This window comes from Pelobates fuscus, chromosome 5 (assembly GCF_036172605.1).
Source record: "Pelobates fuscus isolate aPelFus1 chromosome 5, aPelFus1.pri, whole genome shotgun sequence".
Taxonomy (NCBI): domain Eukaryota; kingdom Metazoa; phylum Chordata; class Amphibia; order Anura; family Pelobatidae; genus Pelobates; species Pelobates fuscus.
The window spans coordinates 138,751,103-138,768,639 of NC_086321.1; the positions used below are offsets into that span (position 1 = coordinate 138,751,103).

Genomic DNA, 17,537 nt, shown 5'->3' on the forward strand with positions numbered 1-17,537 from the left:
TAATAGTACGCCCTCCGGTCTTTCCTTACTTACCCGGTCGCCGGCGGTCCCACGCCGGCGATTGCGGTTAGGGGGACTCCCAGGAAGCCCCCCCGCGGCAGATCTTCCTCCTCCGGACAATCACATGGCAGGGATAGCTGGCTTCTGTATTGCCAGCAGGGGGACTGCCTGTAATGACAGGTGGTCCCCCTGCTGGCTGAAAATAAAATAAATATTAAAAGTGTAAAAAAATAATAATATATACTTCGATCATTTATATATATATATATATATATATATATATATATATATATATATATATATATATATATATGTACACTGTATAGGTGTATGTTACTGTTAATATATATAATTTTATATATATTAAATTACACGTAGACTGATACTGATTAAATATATATATATAATTATTGTTATATTTATATATAATATAAAAAATTAAATATGTAAATACGTTAAAAAATAAAATAAAATAATTAAAAAATATGTAGATGTGTTATTTCGTTCTAACTGTATTGTGATATTAATATATATATATAAAAAACCACGTAGAACAAAATAATATATATATCTATATATATATATATATATACCTAAATATAAATAAAAATATTTTTAAAAAAATTATTTATATATATATATATATATACATTTATATTCACATACGTGTGTGTATATATATACATATATTAATTCTACATATATTTTTATGTAATATTTTTACATAATTGGGTATCTTAATTACAATTAGCGGGACCTGCCTGACAACCCATGCCGAAAGTAAAGAGAATTTAATTTGCTAGCACTATATTTAACCCTATAACTTTCCAAGACATCACAAAGCCTGTACATGGGGGGTACTGTTCTACTCGGGGGACTTCGCTGAACACAAATATTAGTGTTTCAAAACAGTAAGATGTATTACGATGATATTGCCAGTAAAAGTGATGTTTTTTGCATTTTTCACGCACAAACAGCACTTACACAGACGATATTATTGCTGCGATACTTTTTACTGTTTTGAAACACAAATATTTGTGTTCAGCGAAGTCTCCCGAGTACAACAGTACCCCTCATCTACAGGTTTTATGGTGTTTTCAAAAGTTACAGCGTCAAATATAAGGCTTGTGTTTCATTTTTTTCACATTAAAATTTGCCAGATTGGGTATGTTGCCTTTGAGACCCTATGGTAGCCCAAGAATGAAAATTACCCCTATGATGGCATACCATTTGCAATAGTAGACAACCCAAGGTATTGCAAACGGGGTATGTCCAGTCTTTATAGTAGCCACTTGGTCACAAACACTAGCCAAAATTGCATTAGTTTTTTTTTGTTTTTTTTTTTGGCATTTTTCACACACAAACAAATACTAACACTAACTTTGGCCAGTGTTTGTGACCAAATGGCTACTAAAAAAGACTGGACATACCCCATTTGCAATACCTTGGGTTGTCTACTATTGCAAATGGTATGCCATTATGGGTGTAAATTTAATTCCTGGGCTACTATACAGTCCCAAAGGCAACGTAACCAATCTGGCGAATTTCAATTTCAAATGTAACGTGCTATATTTGACCCCGTAACTTCCCAAAACTCCATAAAACCTGTACATAGGGGGTACTGTTTTACACGTGAGACTTTGCTGAATACAAATATGTGTATTTTATTGCAGTAAAAGCAAACCGTATTATGACGTTGACAGTTAAAATGTCATGTAAAAAAATAACATTTCTTATTTTCTCCCATTTTTTTCATATTAAATTATGTTTCATAGCTAAATATTTGATATTAAATGAAAGCCCTGTTTCCCCTGAATAAAATGATATATAATAAGGGGGGGGGGGGGTGCATTTATTATGAAAGAGGTGAATTACGGTTGGACAGACATATAGCGCAAATGACAGGTTTTGTTTACATTTTGTTTCGTTCACGTGTACCTTTGGCTCCGTCCTTAAGGGGTTAATGAAAAATGGGGGCAAAAGCAAGTGTTGCGTTTGATTTTGTTCGATGTAGTTATAATGCTGAATTGCTGTATTGTTGGACGTTTAAAATTCTAAACTTTTGTCTGCAACATTTGACTTGCCTGCGTACAGATGAACTCCTGAAAACACTACTGCATCCGAATGGTGTCATTTGATTTGGGTATTATTACATTGGTGGACAGCATCATCAAAGGGACACTTTAGGCACTGTAACTGCTAAATCCGATTTAGTATCTGGAGTCTGCTGGCACTGTCCATCCGTGCAGTGTTAAACCATTTTTATTGCTTAATAAGAGTCCCCGGTGTTGCAGATGAAGTTCTTGTAGAACTTGATTAATTATGAAATTTATTATAGGAATAAAACCTGAAAATGACATCCTTGAATCCAAGTCTAAAAGCAGCTTTGGTACAGGAGATGCAATAGCTGTTTACAGAAGCTAATGTCCTGGTTGAATGTTCATATTTGATGTCATCATTGTATTCTCATATGTATACACTCACTGTAAACATTTTTTTAGAGCTGGTTAGCCATGACCAATAGCCTGCAACTGTAACATAGAGAGCACTTTGCAATGGCATTTCTTTACGGCTAAAGAGATTTCGTGAAAACACTAAACCAGAATCCTTGGAAACCTAGAGGAAGGGTGAACAATGCTAAGAATAAAGGAATCGCTAACCGTTACAATTTATTATAAATATTACCCTTGGTTACTTATAAAGACTCAATACAATGGATATCGAAGGGATAAGAGAAGTTCCGTATGAGAGGCTAGTCATCCCATAATGATAGGGAAACTATTCACAAGCTGCTAATAGGAGGTAGGAGTCTGAATTTACTGGACCTGTCTCTTTCCATCCACAAAGGTGGTAGTATTTTCACCACCTTATTTAGATAGAAGACAGCGTCCAATAACCTTGTGAATTGGTCAAGTTACCATACGGCTCTGTAAAAAGCAGGAATCTCCATTTGCCAATATCTATGGCTTTACAGAAATTGCTCCTTGTTAGAGGATTTCAAGACTAAAGCAAGAGATTTATGCATATCCTTTATGGATATTCTCACTTCTGCAACATGTGATCACCCTGTACTTGTCAATTATGGCAAGGAGGGGGAAGAACCTAGAAGGCCTATTGAGTTACTGTGATTTTATCATAGTTATATAGGCTGAAAAAAGACATGTCAGTCAGGTTCAACCTATTTTTGTTGTTAATCCAAAGGAAAGCAAAAAACAGTTTGAAGGGGTTTCCAGTTTTGCAACTCACATAATCAGATGTACACAATATAAGACTTGCACATGCATGTACAATCACAGACCAATACGCACAGTCAGACATGCATTAGCCCCCCCACCACACACACACAATCACTGACAAAAGATTTACAAAAATTACATTCATACTAATGAGGTCCATCCAGCCTCCCTGCCTTGCTCCTGGAGGGCTAGAATGGATTCTCTGACCCTTGCGCGCCCAGCAATGATGCCAAAGCCGGGACTTCATATCCCGGTGGCCAGCTCACTGTAGGGCGCACGATAGAGCTGTTTTGGAGGAGCACAGTATGTGAAGGGGTCCCTCGCCGCCCAGTAGCGCGGACTGCTAGTGGTTGCGGGCCTGGGGTTGAGCACAATAGTATCCCTTTAAGATCACTGGGTACATTCTGAGATCAGCAGCAGTATAATTAATTACATATCTCTACGTGAGATGTTCTTTTTATAACTACTTCCACCCAGTTCTGTCTATGAATGATGGGAGTTACAGGACTGCAGTGCGTGTCCCATACATGTTTTAACTAAAACTATCTAGCACTGTAGTGCGTGTTTCTTGCCGGCATACTTGCCTGTAGAAGGGTACTTCGTGGGTGATCTGAATGATGCACAATCAAACAATGTTGGCCTTTTCGTTTAACCCCTGATAGCACTACGATGTAGAGCTATAGGAGGTGAGCTGGGAAATCTAGACCAGTATATTACCAGTCTTACTATTAGTCCTGCCCTTTTGGAATACCCCTCCAAAGTGAATTCATAGAGATATTGCCCATCCTGTGTGGTTCACGCCCACCATCTGCCACAGTATTCACATGAGAGGAGCTGGCTGAACCCTTCTAGCGTGGACGTGACCTATAGTGTGCAGTGCAAGAAAGGCGGTATTCTTTGGTTTTCTTCTCCCCTGCCTCTACACAGTATAATTACTTGGCACAAACCCCACGTGGGTCATTGACCTATTATCTATGGACAGGGGAGTGACCGCATAGCTCACACCCCTCCCACCTGTTCTGATTAGATCATTCTTTAATTTACTATGCATCTAATTGACAATGTTGACCTGTCTAATTAAGAAGGTACCTTTATTAGGAACAGTTTGTGCTTAGCACTTCATTCATGCCTCTGACAACGGCATATACACATGCCAAAACGCGCATTGGGCTTTTGTAACCCACTTTGTGTTGTGGGTTTTTTTTTTGTTTTGTTTTTTTTCCATACATTTTTGTTGGCACTGTTTTTCTGTGATTCAATGTGCATGTTTTGGATAGCTAAAAGTTAGTTGGTTCCCTTAGGCACTATTAGATTTTCTACGGTGCAGAGGTACTTGGGAACAGCATGTTGATCGAGAGATCTATTACTACTTTGCTCCCCCTTTTCTTGTTCTTATTAGCTCTTCCAGTCCTATATGCAAACAAAGTCTCCCCTGTGTGTTTATAGTTGTGATGGTGTTTTAAGTTTCCTTTTTCTCTGGGGTCTATTGATGCCCTATAATAAAATGTTTTTTAATTAATTTTTATATATATAGTACAACACCCATAGAACTCTCTTCTTGGTGCTCCCAAAGCTTATTTGGCTAGGGATCACCTTTAGTTTAAATTGTTATAACCGATGTTAAGGCATTTATACCCCTTATAGCAGAGTTTTCCAATTAATTTTTCCCTTGGAACCATTTGACATGGTATAGCAAAACTTTGGAACCCCAACAAAAAAGTGTGCCGCAGCGCAAACCTTTCCATGGGCAGAATGTAATGTTCTCTTTTGCTTGCAATTTCTTTTTGTATCTGGTTTAATTGGTGACAATTGTATTTGCATGTCTGCAGTTGCGTCAAGACGATTTCGATACTTTGTTTTTGTTGCAGAGTAGAGCGAGAAGCCATTTGCTGGCGAATGGTAACAGAACTTTGATTGCCCGCTTGGACAATTCTGGGTATTCTTCACACAAATCATCGCAAAAAGAGAAACTTCTTTACATTATTGGCTTAGTTGACTGTCAGAAGTTATATCGATCAGATTCTCAAAATCTACTTCAGAAAAAATTGGCTGGCTTGTCTTTTATGAATGGATTTTGAACCCAGTCATTATTGTTTTCATTAAAGAATGGAAAATACTGATTAATAGATGTAATTAAATGGCAAAGATGATCTACAATTTCATTGTGAATTTCATCTTCAAGTGTTGGCAAATTATTTTGCTCAACAGATGAGGTCCATAACTGCAGCTTACGAGACAGTAAAAATATTCATCTAGCACAGTTTTAAAGCGGCACTGTCATGCCGAATCCCGTTTTTTTTTTAACCCGCCTCCACTACATCCAATCGACCCCCTAGTCACCCCCAAATGCCCCTAAGCCCCCCACATTACCTCTTTTTAATTCTTTATCTTCTGCCCCGATCTTTATTCAGGGCGCCGCCATCTTTGTGTGGGTAGGTGAAGTCCCTGTGGGACACGTCATCTACCCACACTACACAGACTGTGAGATTCCCGCACATGCCCAGTGAAACACCTGGACATGCGAATGGGAATTTCACCCATTCATTCATTCATGAGACAGACGAATGAATGAATAGAAAAAATCAGACGAACAAACTAACACTGAGTATCAGTGTTAGTTTGTTCGTTCAGTTTATTACAAGGAGGGAGCTACCGGCGTGCAGCTCCCTCCTTGTAATATGTAACTATAGAAGCGGCAGGGAGCAGAGCTCCCCACCACTTCATAAGCCCCCCATGTCTCCCCCTCACTCTATGGGGGTCAATATGACCCCCATAATAGCACAAGGGAGATTAAAATCTCCCCAATACCCCTACTCGCTATACCGCGAGTAGGGGCATGTCCACTAAACAGTGAGCAGCCTGTGTCTGCTCACTGTAAAAAAAAAATGGTAATAAGGGGGGGACCTACTGTCCCCCGGCCCCCACCCCTGCGCGGTGGGTGGGGGCCCTAATAAAACAATAAGGGGGGGGACCTATTGTCCTCCACCCCTGAGCGGTGGGTGGGGGCCCTAATAAAACAATAAGGGGGGGGACCTACTGTCCTCCCCCCCCTGGCCCCCACCCTTGCGCGGTGGGTGGGGGCCCTAATAAAACAATAAGGGGGGACCTATTGTCCTCCCCCCCGGCCCCCACCCCTGCGCGGTGGGTGGGGGCCCTAATAAAACAATAAGGGGGGGGGGACCTACTGTCCCCCCTCTGGCCCCCACCCCTGAGCGGTGGGTGGGGGCCCTAATAAAACAATAAGGGGGGGACCTACTGTCCTCCCCCCCTGGCCCCCACCCCTGCGCGGTGGGGGGGGGACCTACTGTCCTCCCCCCCTGGCCCCCACCCTTGCGCGGTGGGTGGGGGCCCTAATAAAACAATAAGGGGGGGGACCTACTGTCCTCCCCCCCCTGGCCCCCACCCTTGCGCGGTGGGTGGGGGCCCTAATAAAACAATAAGGGGGGGGACCTATTGTCCTCCCCCCCGGCCCCCACCCCTGCGCGGTGGGTGGGGGCCCTAATAAAACAATAAGGGGGGGGACCTACTGTCCTCCACCCCTGAGCGGTGGGTGGGGGCCCTAATAAAACAATAGGGGGGGGACCTATTGTCCTCCCCCCCCGGCCCCCACCCCTGCGCGGTGGGTGGGGGCCCTAATAAAACAATAAGGGGGGACCTATTGTCCTCCCCCCCGGCCCCCACCCCTGCGCGGTGGGTGGGGGCCCTAATAAAACAATAAGGGGGGGGACCTACTGTCCCCCCTCTGGCCCCCACCCCTGAGCGGTGGGTGGGGGCCCTAATAAAACAATAAGGGGGGACCTACTGTCCTCCCCCCCTGGCCCCCACCCCTGCGCGGTGGGGGGGGGACCTACTGTCCTCCCCCCCTGGCCCCCACCCTTGCGCGGTGGGTGGGGGCCCTAATAAAACAATAAGGGGGGGGACCTATTGTCCTCCCCCCCGGCCCCCACCCCTGCGCGGTGGGTGGGGGCCCTAATAAAACAATAAGGGGGGGGACCTACTGTCCTCCACCCCTGAGCGGTGGGTGGGGGCCCTAATAAAACAATAAGGGGGGGACCTAGTGTCCTCCCCCCCCGGCCCCCACCCCTGCGCGGTGGGTGGGGGCCCTAATAAAACAATAAGGGGGGGACCTATTGTCCTCCCCCCCGGCCCCCACCCCTGCGCGGTGGGTGGGGGCCCTAATAAAACAATAAGGGGGGGGAACTATTGTCCTCCCCCCCGGCCCCCACCCCTGCGCGGTGGGTGGGGGCCCTAATAAAACAATAAGGGGGGGGACCTAGTGTCCTCCCCCCCCCGGCCCCCACCCCTGCGCGGTGGGTGGGGGCCCTAATAAAACAATAAGGGGGGGACCTATTGTCCTCCCCCCCGGCCCCCACCCCTGCGCGGTGGGTGGGGGCCCTAATAAAACAATATGGGGGGGGGGAACTATTGTCCTCCCCCCCGGCCCCCACCCCTGCGCGGTGGGTGGGGGCCCTAATAAAACAATAGGGGGGGACCTACTGTCCTCCCCCCTGGCCCCCACCCCTGCGCGGTGGGTGGGGGCCCTAATAAAACAATAAGGGGGGGGACCTACTGTCCTCCCCCCCTGGCCCCCACCCTTGCGCGGTGGGTGGGGGCCCTAAATGACCCGCCCCCCCATCAAGGTGACTAGGGGTCCCAAGCCCCTAGTCACCCCCCACCCAACACATTCTATCCCCTACCTACCCCCCTCACCCTAAAAATAGTGAGGGGGGAATAAAATAACTAACCTGTAAAAAAAAAAAAAAAAACTTACCATTTGACGTCTTCTTTTTTCTAAATTCTTCTTACTTCAGCCCCCCAAAAGGCCAAATAAAAATCCATAAACCCGTCGCACTTTAAAAAAAAAAAAAAAAAACGAGCGCAAACAAAAATTAATCCATCTTCACCCATGGAGGGCACGCCACGTACTGAGCTCCGCAGGGCGGGTCAAGGCTTATAAAGCCTTGCCCCGCCCAGCAATTAGGCTTAGAACACAATGATTGGTTGGTTTAAGCCAATCAGAGTGCTCTGTGTCATTTTACACAGCGTGGGAAAATTCAAAAGAACTTTCCCACGCTGTGTAAAATGACAGATCACTGTGATTGGATGGTTTTCAAGCCATCCAATCACAGTGCTCTGTGTCATTTTACAAGCGTGGGAAAATTCCAAAGAACTTTCCCACGCTTGTAAAATGACACAGAGCACTGTGATTGGATGGATTTCAAGCCATCCAATCACAGTGCTCTGTGTCATTTTACACAGCGTGGGAAAGTTCAATTATCCCACGCTGTGTAAAATGACACAGAGCACTGTGATTGGATGGCTTGAAAACCATCCAATCACAGTGATCTGTCATTTTACACAGCGTGGGAAAGTTCTTTTGAATTTTCCCACGCTGTGTAAAATGACACAGAGCACTCTGATTGGCTTAAACCAACCAATCATTGTGTTCTAAGCCTAATTGCAGGGCGGGGCAAGGCTTTATAAGCCTTGACCCGCCCTGCGGAGCTCAGTACGCGGCGTGCCCTCCATGGGTGAAGATGGATTAATTTTTGTTTGCGCTCGTTTTTTTTTTTTTTTTTTTTTTAAAGTGCGACGGGTTTATGGATTTTTATTTGACCTTTTGGGGGGCTGAAGTAAGAAGAATTTAGAAAAAAGAAGACGTCAAATGGCAAGTTTAATTTTTTTTTTTTTACAGGTTAGTTATTTTATTCCACCCTCACTATTTTTAGAGTGAGGGGGGTAGGTAGGGGATAGAATGTTTTGGGTGGGGGGTGACTAGGGGCTTGGGACCCCTAGTCACCTTGATGGGGGGGGGGTTCATTTAGGGCCCCCACCCACCGCGCAGGGGTGGGGGCTAGGGGGGAGGACAGTAGGTCCCCCCCCCCCCTTATTGTTTTATTAGGGCCCCCACCCACCGCTCAGGGGTGGTGGCCGGGGGAGGACAGTAGGTCCCCCCCCTTATTGTTTTTATTAGGGCCCCCACCCACCGCGCAGGGGGGGAGGACAATAGGTCCCCCCCCCTTATTGTTTTTATTAGGGCCCCCACCCACCGCGCAGGGGTGGGGGCCAGGGGGGGAGGACAGTAGGTCCCCCCCCTTATTGTTTTTATTAGGGCCCCCACCCACCGCGCCGGGGGGGAGGACAGTAGGTCCCCCCTCTTATTGTTTTTATTAGGGCCCCAACCCACCACGCAGGGGGGGAGGACAATAGGTCCCCCCCCCCTTATTGTTTTATTAGGGCCCCCACCCACCGCTCAGGGGTGGAGGACAGTAGGTCCCCCCCCCCTTATTGTTTTATTAGGGCCCCCACCCACCGCTCAGGGGTGGGGGCCGGGGGGGGAGGACAGTAGGTCCCCCCCCCCCCTTATTGTTTTTATTAGGGCCCCCACCCACCGCTCAGGGGTGGGGGCCGGGGGGGGAGGACAGTAGGTCCCCCCCCCCTTATTGTTTTTATTAGGGCCCCCACCCACCGCGCAGGGGTGGGGGCCGGGGGGAGGACAGTAGGTCCCCCCCCCCCCCTTATTGTTTTATTAGGGCCCCCACCCACCGCTCAGGGGTGGTGGCCGGGGGGAGGACAGTAGGTCCCCCCCCTTATTGTTTTTATTAGGGCCCCCACCCACCGCGCAGGGGGGGAGGACAATAGGTCCCCCCCCTTATTGTTTTATTAGGGCCCCCACCCACCGCGCAGGGGTGGGGGCCGGGGGGGAGGACAGTAGGTCCCCCCCCTTATTGTTTTATTAGGGCCCCCACCCACCGCTCAGGGGTGGGGGCCGGGGGGGAGGACAGTAGGTCCCCCCCCTTATTGTTTTATTAGGGCCCCCACCCACCGCGCAGGGGTGGGGGCCGGGGGGGAGGACAGTAGGTCGTCCCCCCTTATTGTTTTTATTAGGGCCCCCACCCACCGCGCAGGGGTGGGGGCCGGGGGGGAGGACAGTAGGTCCCCCCCTTATTGTTTTATTAGGGCCCCCACCCACCGCTCAGGGGTGGGGGCCGGGGGGGAGGACAGTAGCCTCCCCCCCCCCCCCCCAATCTTTAACCCCCGCGCAGGGGAGGGGGGGTGTTTATTAGTTTTTGTTTTGTTTTTTACAGTGAGCAGCCACAGGCTGCTCACTGCTTACTAGACATGCCCCTACTCGCGGTATAGCGAGTAGGGGCATATTATTTACTAATACTAAGTAATCTTTACTTAGTATTAGTAAAGTTGGCTGAAAGACCAATTCAGGTCTTTCAGCCTTTTAGTAGATAGCTCCCTAATACCGTGGGAATTAGGGAGTTATCTACTAAGCGGCTGCAAGATGCAGCCGCGGCAACGAATAGGATCGGAGTTTCATTCATTAGAATGAAATTCCGATACAAACAAAGTACCGAATTGCATCCTAACACCAATGGAGAAACAGTGCTCATTCTGTTAGGATGCAATTCGGCAGTTTTGCCGGCGTTCTGTCTAAGTGACAGGACGTTCGGCAATACTGACAGGAAGCATTGTGGGAACAGGGAGGAAAGCTAGGGATCATGGGAAAATTGCTCTGACCAGCGGAAATGAAGCACACTTTGCTCCTCCGCTGGTCAGAGCTGGTCAAGCGGAGGAATCCCATAAGACAAAGAGTCCCTACTTTGTCTTATGGTTTTAAAGAAAACTAAAGAAGACAGGAAGAAAAGAAGAACAGATCCTGAGAGAGGGGGAGAAGAGGAAGAGATTGAGGAAAGGTAAGTTCGGCATGACAGTGCCGCTTTAAGTGAGTTTGAAATATTTCTTAGCTACCAGTGCATGTCTGTGAAGAACAGTGAGAACTGGTGCTGTTTTTTTGCTACATTTCTTATTCGTGTCACAGCACCTGCCACTTTCCCAACCATTGCTTTGGCACCATCACTGCACACATCTACACATTTGTCCCAATTTATACTGTGTGTGTGTTCATGAATTTCTGGATACAGTTAAAGATGTTTTCACCAGTGGTATGAGTTTTCAAAGTTTCACACAGAAGCAAGTCTGTTTCAATCTGTTTGTCAAAATTATATCACAAAAAAACCAACAAAACTGAAAGTCCTGCAACATCTGGGACTCGTCTAATTGCAGGGAGTACCCATCACATTGATGCAGTCGAGAAATTAGTTTAGTATGGATGTAATCAACAAGATCATGAATACAGCGCAAAACTGTGTTGTTGGAAAGTGGCACAGCTTTAATTTTTTTACTCCGCTTCTCTCTTAAAATACATGACACTGTTTCTTTTGCACATGGTTTTATTAGTGATTCCCCAATTGTGTGTGCTTCTCCTGCAAGTGCTATGCAGTAATTCACTCTAAGAAGTCTCTGACTTTTTCATTAGCATTTTGACTTTTTTGCTCATAAATTGTTTACTTTTCTGATACTACTTTAGCTTTCGCTTAAAAAAAATCAATGTTTTTATCTTTGTACTCTGCATGGTTTTGCTCAAAATGACTATGTAATTTAGCAGGTGCTAATGAACGGTTTGGTAATATTTTATTGCAAAGTACGCATTGTGCTTCGGGACAATCTTCATTTCTGGCACTTGTGAATCCAAATGACAAGTAGCTATCATCATCCTTTTCTTTGTTTGAGAAGAAGATTGGCTAGCATTGTGTGTTGTTGATTTGTTTTTTGACTTGTCACTTGACTGCTATTTAAAGGAACAGTAGATACAACTATTTTGGGCATGCTTGCTGGATTTTTAGTTGCATCTTCTTAGTTTCTATAAGTGCCGAACAGGTAGCAGTAATAATACTTTTCCTCTGAAGAGTCCCCTGCTTTAACTAGCTTTCCAAATTCATGGTTGTTTATTGGTAAAAATAAACAAAACAACTTGAAACATACAGATCTCACTACCTGACTGAAAAGGATGCTGATTTTGATCTTGAACACTCTTAGAAAGAACTGAACTTAAGCAGGAGTTTTGAGTTGGAGATTTGAACACTTTGAGAAATACAGTTAAAGGGATTCTCCAGTGCCAGGAAAACATTTGTTTTCCTGGCACTGAAATACCCTCTAGTGCCCCTCTACCTCCCATCCAAAGTTACTGATGGGGTTAAAACCCCTTCAGTGACTTACCAGAGTCCAGAGCCTACGCTCCTACCCCGCCGACATCAGCCGGCGGGGGAGACCTAATGCGCATGCTAAGGGAGCTGACTTTTATGACCCCCGCTTTTTGTATTTGTAGTTATATACCTCACATCTCCCTGGTACCAACCTTTTATGTTCCATTTTTCTATTCTATAGGAATTGTTTTAATCACAATTTTGTAGCAGCTTGTAAATAGTTTCCCATACTATCATTAGGGGCTGACCACCACAGCCTCTCATAAGGAACTTATATCATTACTTTGATATCCCTTTTGAAGGAGTGGAGACTGGTCTAGTAGAGAGTTGAATTTGAGGAATTTTGTCAAACTTGCATACTCAACTCAAGGATCTTGGAGGCAAACGGCAGCGAGATAGGGCGGTAGATGGACGGGAAATTGGGGTCAAGGCTGCACTTTTTCAGAATCGGGGTTACGGTTTTATGTATGAACAGTAGAGGAAATATGCCAGAATAGGAGGATAAATTGAAAATTTTAGTGAGAGGCAGAGCAAGAGGAGACAAAGTGCAGATGAGATACAATGGAATATGATTGAGAGAACGGGTGGTGGAACGGGAGGACCGGTGCAGAGCAGAAACCACTTCCGCTGTAACGAGTGCAAATGAGCATAGGACAATGGGGGAGGGACAGGCTCTATGTCAGAGCAGCACCCGCAGCAAAAGCAGAGGGGGGGGAAAAGAACGATTTACGGCAGCAGCAGCAGCTTTGGACAGGCAAAACAAATACGTTTTTTCTTATTTACCCAAAGCCAACACAAAGTGACAGACTTTCTTGACCTGTAATGGGAAGGAAGCCTGTGCTTCCCAAACATGTATACAGAAAATATGTCTTACAGCACATGTAATACCCATTAATGCCATCAGCAAGGGACAGGGGTGATGGAAATAAATTAAAATTTGAGTCTTTAAAAGTATATAGGAAAGAAAAAAAAAAGTATATAGGAAAGAAGCACTTAAGTGTGAGTCCAGCAAGATGGTTGGAAAACTGCATACTGTCAGGTCCACTTTAACACCATTCTTGAAAAAAAATTATGCTATACATACTGTCTGTTAAGCTAAGAAATTAGTTGAGCAAAACAATATAGAATCCATGTTGTACCACAATAGGAATTAATTTTAGAAGATCTGGAAAACAGTTCCATGAGCTAACAGGTCTTTGGGTCTCTTACTGGCTGGCTTTTTCAAAGTGCTTGATTTCCAGCGCAACTTTATCTCTGTCACAGTTAGGTTGTAGTGTTTAGTAATATGAACCCTTTTTGTTTTCCAATTGTAGGTATGACTTCTTCATAATCAGCCAGGCTGTAAGAGCAGGCACGGTGTCTCCAACTCATTACAATGTTGTATATGACAGTGGTGCTTTGAAACCGGATCACATGCAAAGGTTAACATACAAACTTTGTCACGTGTACTTCAATTGGCCTGTGAGTATTCTCCACATTTTCCATCAACCAAATGGTTTAATACAAATCGTTTTCCAAGTTCTTACACTGACACTGTTTTTCAGGGTGTAATCAGAGTACCTGCTCCGTGTCAATATGCCCATAAACTTGCCTTCTTAGTGGGACAGAGTATTCACAGAGAACCACATATATCGCTTTCTGAGAACCTCTACTATCTGTGAATTACACCAAGAATAAGTCGTACACATTATTCAGGGACTTAAATGCATAAAACAGTACGTTAACCATATTGAATTTTTTTTTAATTTTTATGTTTTTTTATTTTTGCATGACTGCTTCTGGATCTTGATTGATTAGTGGAAAACTGCTGTTGACTTGACAAACCAGAAATTATTTTCCTACTTCTGTGCAAAACAAAACGTTTGTTTATTTTTTTCATGAGACATTCCAAGCACCATACCAGCCCACTGAAGCGGTTGGGGTGTCAAGTGCCTTTGCACCCGCTCACTGTAATTAGTCAAACTGTTACAGAATGGTTTAACAACTTACCTGGGGAACATCTGCCGCTGCCTCCCCTGGAGCCTGAAGCCTCTGCATGAAGCTTCTGTTGGCTCCACTGAACCAAGTAGTGCAGGACTGGCTTATTGGCTGAGAGCGTCAGCTGGTCGCTCTCCTCCAGTGATGGCCACCTTGCACAGCTATGCTTAGCTCAGGGAAGGTGCTACTAGTTGCAGAGGAGGCAGCAGCAGGTGCCTGGTGGATTTTAGGTAAGTTCTTAAACTGTTAAAATACTTACTATGGGAGGGTACTCCTGGCACCATAACCACTGCACACAAAGATCTTGTTTTTAGGCCAACCTGTAAAAGATGGTTCAGTGAATTAAAGAGACTTTTTTTCCCCCTCAATTGTTTTGGTGCCACGTATGAAAACCATCTATACTATATATAATAAGTATTAATATTTACTTTTGTGCGTAACTCTATTGAATTGATTTGTTTGGTCACATTTTGGGAGGGGATAACTCCGAAGTGTTTTCTTATTTTTGCTGCTCACAAAATAAGTACAAGGAGCACCACTTCATATTCATCATAGTTGGTACACATACAATAAATGAAGAAAGTCAAAATGTGTTGCAATAATTGTTTGCTTGTACTTAAGTGTTAGATTTACAATAAAATTGGTTACATTTTAAATGTGTTGTAAGTCTTTTTTGCTCTTTAGTTACATGCGACCTTGGCTTACATTATTTCTGTCCATGATATACAGTGAACAAATGAAACAAAAGCAATTGAAGTAGCTCAAGGCACAAATGCTTCAAGTGGTTTCCCCAAATGCAACTTGTAATGACTTCTCCAGTCTCAAAATTAATCAACCCCTTCATGGCAAGCATCTCTAGGACTTTAGAGCACCCTTTTGCTATTATGACCTGATACAAACAAGATGCATTGCCAGACACTAGCTTTTGGCAGCGTTCCTGAGTAATCATAGCCCATTGCTTATGAGCAATGGCCTCCAGTTTAGTAATATTCTTGGATTTGTGTGCTACAACCGCCTTCTTCAAATCCCACCAGAGATTTTCCATTGGGTTCAACACAGTTCTTCTGCAACCAAGCGGCAGATTAATTTGAGGTATGCTTGGGATCATTTTCTTGTTGGAAGTTCAATGGCGCCCAATCTTCAGCTTACTCGCAGACATTTTATCCTACAATTTTCTGGTACTTGAATAAATTCATCTTGCCTTCCACACAATGCAGTTTTCTTGTGCCAAAGGATGCAAAGCAGCCCCAGAGCATCACAAAGACATCACGATGTTTAAAGGACCACTATAGGCACCCAGACCACTTCAGGTTAATGAAGTGGTCTGGGTGCCAGGCCCAGCTAGGTTTAACCCTTTTTTCTATAGACATAGCAGTTTCAGAGAAACTGCTATGTTTATAATAGGGTTAATCAAGCCTCTAGTGGCTTTCTCATTCACAGCTGCTAAAGGCGCTTCTCACTGTGATTTTCACAGTGAGAAGACGCCAGCGTCCATAGTAAAGCATTGTAAATGCTTTCCAATGGACTGGCTGCGCGCGCAGCTCATGCCACGCATTCACATTCAGCCGAGGAGGAGGAGAGTTCCCCGACCGGCGCTGGAGAAAGGTCAATTTAACCCCTTCCACCCCCTAGTACCAGGCTGGAGGGGGGCCCTGAGGGTGGGGGCACCCTCAGGGCACTATAGTTCCAGGAAAACAAGTTTTCCTGGCACTATTGTGGTCCTTTAACTGTAGGCAGAGTGTTCATTTCAGCATATGCTTAATTCTTCTTCCTCCAGACATACCGCTGATCCATTGGGCTGAAAAGTTTGTTTTGTTACATCGCTCCCATAACTTTTGTGGCTTATTCATATGATTTTGAGCATATTGGAGACAACTTTTCCTATGCTTTTGGGTCAGTAGTGGTGTACGTCTTGGAGTTCTGTCATGGAAACCTGTGTTTTGTACGTGCCTTACAGTGCTCACCTCAACCCCAGGACCTGTTGCCACCAAGTCTTGCTGCAGGTCTTTTACAGTTACTTGAGTATTTCACAACTTGCAGTCTCAGAAATCTGATTGCAGCCATTGGTAGTGTAACCACTTTTCCTTCGACTTTGAAATATGGCCCGTCCAGGTAGTGTAACCACTTTTCCTTCAACTTTGAACTCTGAATTGTGCTTACAACTGTGCCTCTAGTAACATTCAGTGCCTTTGCTATCTTTTTTTTGTATCCTGTTCCTTGTTTGTGAAGGGCAATGATCTCTTCTCGAAACTTTGTGGACCATTCTTTTGACTTGGCTATATTTCTAACATTTTGTCATGATCTTGATCAGGTCACATAGGCGACTTATGCCAGGGTTGACTTCAGGTACATTATTAGTGATTTTAGACATATTCTGAAACTTGAGGGAAAACAGAATTTAGGCAATATGCCACAAAACAGGATACTTGCCACAGAACAGGTTACTTGCAAATAATAAAGAATGTAACTTCCAGGCAGGCTGGTAACAGTGGCAGGCTGGTTTTGAAGTAATACATAAGGGTGAAGCAGGTTATTGTTAGGAGCAGGTTTTAAGGAAAGTCTGAAGCAGGTTCACAGGAGCCAGGATATGGAGTGTTTCTGGTAAATTACCAACTTCATTGTAAAGGCCACTGGTATTCTCGGGTGTGGCCTTTTGTAGGTTCTGTAATTAGTCCTAGGCAGGTGAGGACTTAGGTGGCTAGGGAGGCCACTAGTGGTGGAGAGCTGGAACTTCTTTTAAAGGAACATAAATTAAGATAAAACATAGTTGTCAGGATACGATCCTGACACATTCAGTCAAACGTGGCACTCAACAAACCCCTAGCTAGTTCAGGTATTTCAACTGTTCCAGCTCACACTTTGTGCAACTAATGAAGCCCTTGATAAGTTGCATCAGGTGTGCTTGAAGACATCTGTTAGGGATTCTATTCAGGGGTTTGAATAATTTTAAGACTGGAGAAGTCATTAGTTGCGTTTTCAGTTGAATTTGGGGAAACCACTTGAAGCATTTGTGTTTAGTTATTTCAATTGCTTTAGTTGATTTATTCAGGTTTATTGTTAAAATTTACAGACTTTCCAGCTGTTTGATATGATTTTCAAAGGGGGCTACATAATTTTGATTACAACTGTATAAAGTGATACTTGATAGTTATTCACACACAGTGTATATATAGGACTCTCCTTTGTATTCCGAATAAACACCACACTTTATACAAAATATCAAATTTTTTATTTATATATAAAATAATTTACACATCAAATGTACACA

The 17,537-nt window shown here is 44.5% G+C and overlaps 1 protein-coding gene across 1 annotated transcript in view; it reads left to right on the forward strand.

Annotated features, from left to right (window-relative positions):
• PIWIL1 (piwi like RNA-mediated gene silencing 1) overlaps window positions 1-13,980 on the forward strand; it is a 129,319-nt gene extending 115,339 nt beyond the window's left edge. Inside the window, exons 21-22 of the mRNA XM_063456421.1 lie at window positions 13,606-13,753; window positions 13,837-13,980. Of these exons, the coding sequence (XP_063312491.1) occupies window positions 13,606-13,753; window positions 13,837-13,953 (265 nt within the window). The 3' untranslated portion in view covers window positions 13,954-13,980. The remainder of the gene's footprint in view (window positions 1-13,605; window positions 13,754-13,836) is intronic.
• Window positions 13,981-17,537: the final 3,557 nt, after the last annotated feature.